Source organism: Megachile rotundata, chromosome 7 (assembly GCF_050947335.1).
Source record: "Megachile rotundata isolate GNS110a chromosome 7, iyMegRotu1, whole genome shotgun sequence".
In the NCBI taxonomy this organism is placed as follows: domain Eukaryota; kingdom Metazoa; phylum Arthropoda; class Insecta; order Hymenoptera; family Megachilidae; genus Megachile; species Megachile rotundata.
This window is the reverse complement of record NC_134989.1, coordinates 7,400,366-7,411,330: the sequence shown is the minus strand read 5'-3', so window position 1 is coordinate 7,411,330 and position 10,965 is coordinate 7,400,366. Positions and strand designations below refer to the sequence as shown.

At 30.2% G+C, this 10,965-nt stretch overlaps 1 protein-coding gene across 5 annotated transcripts in view; it reads left to right on the top strand.

Annotated features, from left to right (window-relative positions):
• Cad88C (cadherin 88C) overlaps positions 1-10,965 on the top strand; it is a 42,059-nt gene that overhangs the window by 15,445 nt on the left and 15,649 nt on the right. For all 5 annotated transcript variants that reach the window (XM_076533206.1, XM_076533205.1, XM_076533204.1 and 2 more), the window contains exons 3-9: positions 540-843; positions 3,231-3,382; positions 5,212-5,592; positions 6,918-7,047; positions 7,834-8,201; positions 8,707-8,845; positions 9,439-9,694. In XM_076533206.1, the coding sequence (XP_076389321.1) occupies positions 642-843; positions 3,231-3,382; positions 5,212-5,592; positions 6,918-7,047; positions 7,834-8,201; positions 8,707-8,845; positions 9,439-9,694 (1,628 nt within the window). In that variant the 5' untranslated portion in view covers positions 540-641. The remainder of the gene's footprint in view (positions 1-539; positions 844-3,230; positions 3,383-5,211; positions 5,593-6,917; positions 7,048-7,833; positions 8,202-8,706; positions 8,846-9,438; positions 9,695-10,965) is intronic.

Genomic DNA, 10,965 nt, shown 5'->3' with positions numbered 1-10,965 from the left:
TCGATTTTAATTCTCTTGCGTGAACGCGTACCTTTTATATTTTCAACACTATATATATTATATATTTTTTTAATAATACATTTTATATTTACTTAAATATTTTGCTACTTTTCTGCTGGACCATATTTTATTTACAATTTTCCGATTTAAAGTATTGCTTTTTCGAAAATTTTTAGTTTAATTTGTGGTAATTGAGGGAAATCGATGCATATTTTAACTTTCATTATACTTAATTTAAAAATGTAAATATGTCGATGAATATGTATGGTCCAAAGCGACTGCAAGTTAATATCAACATAAAACAAGTATTCAGTAAATAAAACTCTTCATATTATTTAAACTCGAGTGATTTTTTCATAATATTAATATTAATGAAAATTGATGAAAAAAATTATTTTGAGACCATAACAATTTTTCACCCATGTCTCTTAAAAAGAAAGAGCAATTAGAAAATAAATATGAAAATGCAAAATAAATGTTTGTTGAATTTTATAATAAGAACATGTTGTAATGTAATGCTTCTTCGGTTTTTGTTTAAGGATCCACACAATCGTAGCAAGGATCGCAATTATCTGCACAACGGTTACGCTAATTCGACAAAAGAAAGTAATCATGTCAATTAAGCAGAGCTCGCCAACAAGATGACCTCAACAAAGCCAATCATCACGTTTTCATGGCTGTTAAGATCGTACAAGAGACGAAGATTCAAGCCTGAATGCCTTGTTTTTGTGTTTGCTTGTCTTTTGACGACTTGCGAGGCTAGAAATAATCCGCCACGTTTTCTTATCGATGGACAAACGGAAATTATTCTCAGGTTGAAGGAAGGTCCTGATACACCAGTTGGTAAGAATATATCCTTGTTTTATTTCGATGCACACTATACCATAATCGTATTTTAACCCTTTAACTGCTACTTTTTGTAAAATGTAAAAAAGTTTCAATTTAATCTTAATTTAATTTTAATATAATATTACTGTATTGATATTTTGTTTGAAAAGATTTTTTTTGTATTTATTTCATTTTTAGTGGTATATTAATCATAGCTGTCATTTGATATTAACAAAAATTAACTTGTTCTTTATATACTCCTCTGGCTATAATATTAGTATGTATTAACCTACAGTTAAAGGATTAATTGGAACTCAGAAATATTGCAATAGATATATTGCAACTTAAAAATATTTATCGCCGAATTGCATTTTGATTTAAAAATACCGAGGGTGCAACCCTTAATTCTTTGTATTAATAGGATTTTTTAAATAAATTTAGAGTATTTATACTTTATACTGAACTTTCCATTGCTATTATTATTATATTATACTAATATTGTCAATATACTAATGTTATTAATATAAGAATTATTATACTAGTATCACTAATATAGATATTATTATACTAATAATATTAGCATAGGTACTATTATGTACTAATAGCTTTACTAAAAATTGCTTATAACTTTAAAAATAATGGTCCTATATCATAGAAACGATAAAATATAGTACGTCTTTAAATATTTTATCAACACTTATGCATAATACAGTGGAGTCTCGTTATATTGCCGTCTACAAACTTTAACAAACGCATCTACAAAACAGACAATTTTACCTTTCACAAAACCGAATTTCCTGTTTCATTCACTTTTAGTTAATTTCAGTCCAAAAATTCTCTTCGTTAAAAATGAATTAAAAATGAAGTTTCCTAATAAAGCGAATGTTGCAACGAACTCGTATACCGCATAAAAAATTCAAGTGAGGTAATTGTGAACGAGAGCTCACATAATCATTGCATTATGATTGTTCTCCGAGATATTTACGATCAGTTTGCTTTAATAAATTTCCTAGTACTATATCAAGCTACACGTCAAATTAGTCACAGAATTAAATTGAAGGAGTAATTGAAACGGCTTAAAAATTAAAAGCTAAATTTTACGGTCAGAGAACTCTAGATTTTAGAATCTAGACCGTGGCGAAACGAGAATCTTAATTGTGTAATTGATTTCACAATTACATCTTGATTGCCTTTACGGGTGTTCAAAGTATTGCTGAACTATACTAGTAACTTTTGAATTGTTAATTGCTATGAGTTCATTCAATTATATATAATACAATACATACGATTATAACATACAATTATAAATTTCGTTTAGACAGGAACAGGAATTTATATGTACTAAAATTTTTAATTAACAATTTATGTGTATACAGAACTTGTAATTAACAATTTATGTGTATACAAAGTTTTTAATTAACAATTTATGTGTGCACAAAATTTTATATGAAAATGTGCCAAAAATTGTATAATAACAGCAATTTGTGTATTCGAAAAATTTTATACGAACAGTAATTTGTATGTACGAAGAATGTTATATGAACAGCAATTTATATAAGTAAAATGTGAATGCAAAATTACTGGTTATTCATTGCAACGAAGGATAGCATATTATGGTACTTTTATGTCATTAAATTATGTCAAACTTTTCCTTTCGAAATCCTTCATTTCAAATGCAACAACCTAATACATGCAAAATGAATCGCAATGCTTTATGTTTGTCATGCTTACTTTCTTAATTGATATTATATCATTGATGATGTTTTTTAAAATTGTATCGTTAATTATGTAATTAATATTACATTATTGATTACTATATTTGCTTGTTAATTTCATGTCGATTCATTGATGATTTAGGCTTTTTATTCTGATGGTACAAAATTAAACTGTTTTGATTAGTAGAGCATTACTCACTTCTTTTTTTGTAAATGACATTTATAATAAAAATTAACAGAATATTCGTACATAATTTAATATTTTTGAATAAATATCTGAAGAACAATGACTAAAACCTTATTAAAATGTACTAAGCAGAATATATAACCATCAACCATAGAAAACACATGTGTGTATATGTATGCATACATATGTGTATATGTATATAACCATACTAGGAAGATATTAGTTCTAAAAATCACATTTATTGAATCAAAAAACAACATTTAAAAGAATTGCGCAAAATAATAAGTGCCATTACAAATTTCTGTCATCCACTCCATTTGTATAATCAAAATATTTTGACAGTGTCACATTTCGTATATCGAATGCAAGTACACCTCTGAATAATCTTCCAGCAACCTCAGTTTACAGTAGACTCATCGTTCCTTCGAATTTAAACTAATTACGCCCATTGTTTGCTAGTGTATTGTGTTGCGATTCGTGTCGACTGATTTCTGTTGCAGGCAGTTTAATTTACAGGCTTCGTGGCGTCGATCCTGACGGTGACAGCCTGATGTTCGGTGTTAGAGATCAGCCTGACAGCGACGTGATTCGGGTCGAGAATTTTAGTCCAAACCAGGCCAATATTTACCTGAACAAATTGCTGGACAGAGAGGTAATTTGTCCTAGAGACGGTCTATTTCGTCGCAATGATTATGTTCATTCACAATGGGCATGGGATTGATCAAAATGTCACACTTAGTTTGCAAGGTTTTTATATTAGTCCTTTCGATCTGAAACTTACTAATATTTTTACCTTGCAACTCAAGTTTCTAAATTCTTTAAGTTATCTATTGAAATACTGTATATTTCTTCACCTCTGTATTTCTATGATATGTGCATGAATTTGCTCAGAATATCACACCTAGTAGTTTGCAATCTTTCCATATTTGTTCTTTCGATGCTATGAAACTTCCTAACCTCTTCACCTTGCAGCTTAAGATTCTAAATTTTCTAATTTATCTATGAAAAGTGATATATTTCTTCATCTCTAAATTTCTATGACATGTGCACCAAACTACCTAACCTCTCAATTTTGCAATTTTCAAGTTTCTAAATTTGCTAATTTATCTATTAAAAAATTTTATATATCTTCATTTCCAAATTTCCAAATACCAAATTAACAAGTTTAAAAATGTCTATCATTAACCCTTTGCACTCGAAGATAATTTTACTGTTTGCAAACAGCAATTTTAAAATATTAATTAAAATGCTGAATGACTTCTTTTGAAGTTATTATTTCTCTACTAATAATTTCCACTATTTCACTATGTTTATACATTACATAAGTACTATTATAGAATTAATTAAATAATGCTTGTTTTAAATTATTGTATTAAATCGAATGGCGCCTAAGTGGCGCCTCTCGAACGCAAAGGGTTAAACCATTTAAATTTCCAAACACCATTTCGCTAATAAAATACGACTTTCCAACTAAATCAACTTGCACAAAATTCACAATCATAAAATTGAAGACTAATAATCGATGCATGAAATAGCACATTCAAATAAAAAGATCACTTTTCACTCTTTTTTCATCTTTTCACTTAGCCACAATAAATTGCAAGAACTCAGCAATAAGAACGATAATTTCTATGAAAAGTTGATATCAATTTCCTTTTTCACCAGTGACTTTTATTCTTTGAGTTTCACGCATAATACGTCCGATCAGTGTAACAACGTCGGAGGTATTAAAGAGAAACTCCGAGAGCAGCAAAACGAAGGAAAGAAATGTATAACTGGTGATCTGAAATGGATCTCTTCGCGGAACTTGTTATTTTGTAATCATCTTTTCTCTTAAACGTGACCATTTGCGAGCGAAAGAATTTCCTGCCTGACATCGTGTAATTATTGGTTCGATGTTTTATCTGTCTTGACAGAAATTGTGATGTTCATCTAATAATATGGTTGATAGTACGACTTTCTAAACAACGAAATGGTCCATCCTCGACCTAGCTTTCTTCAAATGCTTTCAAATATTTTTTGGTTTGACTAAATCGACGTTGTTAACAGATCGTGATTGTTCCATGCATGGTGTGTTTCACTATTTTTGTACAAAGTTAATAATACATTCGTCTTACGAGAGAATACGACCCATACTTTGTGAATTGAACGAAACTCTAGTCGAGATAAAATCTTTCTTTAAGGAAAATGACCAACAAGATTTCTACTGTAGGGATGTTAGAAGATTTGGAGAAAGGAGATATTTCAGAAGTTAGATATTTAGAAATTTTTTGATTTTAGAATTTCGACATTTTGCAATTTACTCAGTAATTCACATTTTACATTTCACATTTCATATTTCATATTTTATATTTCATATTTTATATTTCATATTTTATATTTCATATTTTATATTTCATATTTTATATTTCATATTTTATATTTCATATTTTATATTTCATATTTTATATTTCACATTTCATACTTTTGTTTATATTTTAGACTAGGGATGAGTATGCATTGGTGCTAACTCTGACGGATGGAAGACTCGGCGAGGGAAACTTCATCACGCAAAGTTTGCTGTTGCTGGTAGAAGATGTCAATGACAACGTGCCAATTTTCCGACCACATCCAACTTCGTTGACAGTTCGCGAGGATTCAGGACCGGGTATTCTAACCACGGTCGAAGCTACTGACGCGGATTTGGGAGCACATGGGCAAGTGGTTTACTATCTGCAAGAACTTGACGGAGACAATGATGTGTTTAGTATCGCTACTGTCAATGGTAAAGGTGTCATCCGTCTTGTTGGTCATCTGGATTACGAAAGAAAATATCTATACCAACTCAGGATTTTGGCCATCGATCGTGCGATAAACGAAAAGGTTGGTTATATAACATTTTTGAATGAAGTGATATGTTGAAGACATTTTATAGAAGTCTTCATTTTAAAAGTGGGATAAGTGCATGTTTGAAGAAGATGAAGATAAAACTTAAAATAATATTTTTATCTATGAGCAATCTATAGAGAAAATAATTCCCTAATATTTTGATGGTGGAAGATTAATAAAAACCTGTATTTCATTTATGAACAGAATTTTAAGAACAGTTAGAGATAATAACCGTACATTATTATCTACAAAGTACCAAAAATGTATATATTAGTACTTATCAATATTCTTTAATTTATTGAAACGAAAATTTCAAATATTTCGCAGTAACAAAAAATGAACTTGCCTCATATTTAAAATAAACGGTTCAAAATTCCTATATATTCACATCATTGAATTTCTATATTAAATTCATCTTCATATGACAAAAATGACGAACTTTGTTTTGCAAGGAATTATTATAGTTTCTATAAATTATTATCGTTGTAAGAGTACGTTTTCTATGGACCATTATAAATATACACGAGTATTCAGTCGCTTTTCAGAAATTCTTGTTTATAAAACAGGTACTTTCTCTGGTAAAGGGAAATTGCAATGCAAGAGAGTTTTACGTAAACAAATGAGAGCAAGAAAAAATAGAGTGCGAATAATTGCGATGATCTTTCGAACATAATGAAAGTGTAGTCGTAGAAATCTTTGTGTACGACTTGTGTAGTTTAATTATCTCTTCTGTATTTAAGGACTGAAATGATCGTCTTCAAAATGTGGATTGCAAATTTTATAAGATTAGTTACAAATTATTTTTGCAAGTTATTAGCTGCAAGTTATTCCTTATTTAAATTTGCATCTGTTGTCTACGATAATGTTATTAAATTAGATGTAATAGTACTATTGCTAGGTACTGTATGATACCAGCTGTATAACACAAGCTATAAAACATTATTTGGTATTTGGTTGAAAATAGTTTTAGTACAATTGTTTTAAAATACAATATAAGCTCATTTTGTAATGTGAAATAAATTGTCAACATTAAGTATTTGCTATAAAATATTACTGCCATTTTTAATTTCGTCGTCACAAAGATAACAGTCAATGTTTAAAATTCGTCAAAAATAGAGCTTATACTTATGCAAAAATTATCTACTGCTAAACTAAAAAAAATCAACAAAATATTTCAACGATAAGGATAATGAATCATTATTAAAGATAATAAAGGTTTAGAATGCATTGAAATTATATTTGAATGTTACCATTAATAAATTATTATGACCTAAAATTAGCAATCAAACTACTATTACACTTACTTGTAACTGATTTAGGTAAATACTGGAACAACCGCGATACTCGTGAAGGTGCAAGATGTCGAAGATCAGCCACCAGAATTTATAACCATGACGCCTGTTGCTAGGATCAGTGAAAATGTTAGGATAGGCACTTCCGTTCTTCAAGGTTAGCGTACTTATACCCCTTAGAACATAAGGTAACACCTTAGAAGCACGTTCAATCCTTCAAATAATAAAACTGATAATTTATAGCTTTTAATAAAAGTATTAATTTCATATATCACAAAAAATATTTTTCGATTTACTACTGATTTATTCTATTATAGAATAGGCACTTAAAAAATTTTTTTTTAAGAACATAGCACTTTGTATTGTTTACAATAAATGTAACAGTATGTACACATTTTTTATAGTAGTTGTTACATGCTGCACATTCACACATTTTTTACAATAAATATAACAAACTATATACACATTTTTTATAATAAATGTAATACACTATATACATACATTTTCTGCAACACATGTTACATACTATATATATATTTTTTATAATAAAAGTAACACATTATATACACACATTTTCTACAACACATGTTACATACTATATATATATTTTTTATAATAAAAGTAACACATTGTATACACACATTTTCTACAACACATGTTACATACTATATATATATTTTTTATAATAAAAGTAACACACTATATACACACATTTTCTACAACACATGTTACATACTATATATACATTTTTTATAATAAAAGTAACACACTATATACACACATTTTCTACAACACATGCTACATGCTATATACACATTTTTTATAATAAAAGTAACACACTATATACATATTCTTTCTCTAATAAACGTAACACACTGTATATACTTATCACAAAACATAGTAACGTCATAATTTGAAATAACATATCAAAAATATGTTACAGTTCGTGCAGTAGACGGTGATAAAGGAATAAACAACAAAGTGACATACAGTATAACTCAGGGTCCAAAATACTTGTTCGACATAGACGCCACTTCCGGTCTGGTGTTCACCAGAGCTCAACTCGACAGGGAGGCAGAAGAAAATGCCGACGGCACTTTTATCCTGGAAATTACAGTGAAAGAAGTGTCGAAAATAGTACCACCGCCGTCAGTTTCGACCGAAGTCACCATTATTCTTACAGACGTGAACGACGAAACACCAAAGTTTCGAAGCACGCGATATCGCGCCGAGATAAATGAAAATGCGCCGCATAATACCCCTGTTAATTTCATCGGCGATGCGATACCGGAAGTCTACGATCATGATTTGGTGAGAAGCCAACGCTGTTTCGTGGGATCATTGATAAACTCCGTTTCTCTCTCTTGCGGTCTTTAATGCTCAGATAAATATACAGGGTGTCTCAAAAAACAATATCTAAAATGTAGCACTAATCCACGAGTAAAGTCAAACTTTACGAATTTGAACAAACTTTGAACTTTTAAAAGAAACAAAAAGGCATCGTTCTTCAGAATTTTTTTTGTTATAGTAAAGGAATGTTTTCAGATTCAATGAAAAGTTAAATTTAGTATTATTTATTAGTTAATCAGTGACTATAAAAATTAAATGATTCAATAATTCTTTGAGTTATATAACTCAATTATACTTAAACTGTAATTCTTTGACTTTTTTAACAGTGTAATAGAAGTTTGATGACTAAAATGACTAAATAATTCTTCGAATTACACTACAATTCTTCATTTTTTTTTTAACAATGTTATGAAAGTTCGAATTAAGTTTTTATCGTAATTTTTTTACAACATGGTTTTTTCTTTAGGGAACAAATGGTACTTTTAGAATGTACATCGAAGGCGACGAAGGAATATTTGACGTTACACCATCGAGGGGAATCAATGAAGCTCCTTTCCTAATACGCGTGAAAAATTCTAGCAAGCTCGATTTTGAGGAAAGGACAGGTAAATAAATGATTAAATATTTTCATTCAATATTTACATTGATTCTTAATAAAAAATGATATTATAAAAATTATTTCAAAACGTAAATTGTAGTCTATGACGGAACTGGCCATACATAGTACGATATGTTATTGTTTATGATGCATGTATTACTTTATTTACTGAATATTTTATTATTTATTTCTAAATTTTTTAATTTTGGTTGAATTTAATATTTCACATTTTAATGTTTCACCTTCAGTTTAATATTAACGATACTAAAAATTATTAGTTTCTTTTTTTTTAATACTAGTTTATATGTAAATTATAATATTATTTTTACATAAGTTATCTTTAATTAACTGTAACTTCCAAAGCACTCTCTTATGTAACTATTACTTTCTTCTCATAAGAGTCCCAAATATAATTTACATTAACTAATAATTTTTCTGTTTTCACAATAATGTAATTATTACTATAATGTTTTCTGTAATTGCAATAATTTTACAACAATGATAATAATTTTCTCATACCATAATTATAAAAACTACTCAATAAAAATTTCAGAGGTAAATACTAAATACGTAATACTAAATTTAACTTCACGTTTTTAGAGGTAAATTTTACGCTAATCGCAAAAGAGGTAGTGACAGTGGCACCGAAACTCAGCAAAGTGTCAGTAGTAGTTTTCATAAAAGATCAAAACGACAATTATCCAGAATTCACCGAAAACACCTACGAAGTGTCAATACCAGAAAACTGTGCTGTTGGCACAACAGTGGCGTGGGTTCAAGCTTTGGATGAGGACAGCGGTAGTTTTGGTACCCGTGGAATCAGATACACCAATTTAGGAGGCAGTATTGCACATGCGTAAGTTATTATGCAACCATGAAATATTATACAAGTATGACGTTAATCACGATTGCGGATGTTCGCGTTAATCATCTCTCGACATGATTTTACTCACTCCGAGTAATTTACGTTCTTATTGTGTACCATATGTTTTACATACTATTTGCATCTAATGTACTATGAATGTATAAACATATATGGTGTAATCTTGATTATATATGTACCGGGTTAATGCGTACCTAATTATGCATACTTAAATGTTGTTCTGTAGGAATTCTTAAGAAGTTAATAATTAGACCGAATTAAGACTAATGAAAATTAACATGAAGTTCTATAAATCTTTGAGATTGATATTTTAATGAATATTGATTTTTAGAAGATGTTGACGAGTTGGCGCGTAAAGAGATTAACCCAGGTGTTCACATATCTCAAAATTTCTATATTCTCGGATACCTATATTCTCGAGTCCTTACATTTCCGAATTCCTACATTTCCAAATCCATACATTCCCCAATACCTGCAGTTCCAAATACTTACACGTCCAAATCTCTGCAGTCCCAATCCCTACATTCTCGAATCCCTACATTTCCAAATCGCTGCGTCCCCAAATCCCTCCACTCCCGAATCTCTATATATTCCAATTCCTACAACGCCAATTACCTACACTTCCTAATCCCTACATTCCCAATCCCTCCATACCCAAATTCCTGTATTCCCAAATTTCTACGTCTCCAAATCGCTATATCCCCAAATTACTATGTCCCCAAATCCCACTACTCCCAAATCTCTACACTCCCCAATTCCTACAATCCCAAATACCTACACTTCCTAATCTCTACATTCCCAATTCCCACCATACCTAAATTCCTATATTCCAAAATCTCTACGTCTCCAAATCGCTATATCCCCAAATTACTACGTCCCCAAATCTCTCCACTCCCAAATCTCTACACTCCCTAATTCCTACAATCCCAAATACCTACACTTCCTAATTCCTGCATCCCCAATTCCCTCCATACCCAAATTCCTATATTCCCAAATTTCTACGTTTCCAAATCGCTATGTCCCCAAATCACTATGTCCGCAAATTACTATGTCCCCAAATCCCTCCACTCCTAAATCTCTACACTCCCCTATTCCTACAATCCCAAATACCTACACTTCCAAATCCCTACATTCCCAAATCTCTATATCCTCAAATTCCTACATTTCCAAATCCCTACGTCCCCAAATCGCTCCGTCCCCAAAACGCTACGTCCCCAAATCGTTCTACCCCATACAATTACTTA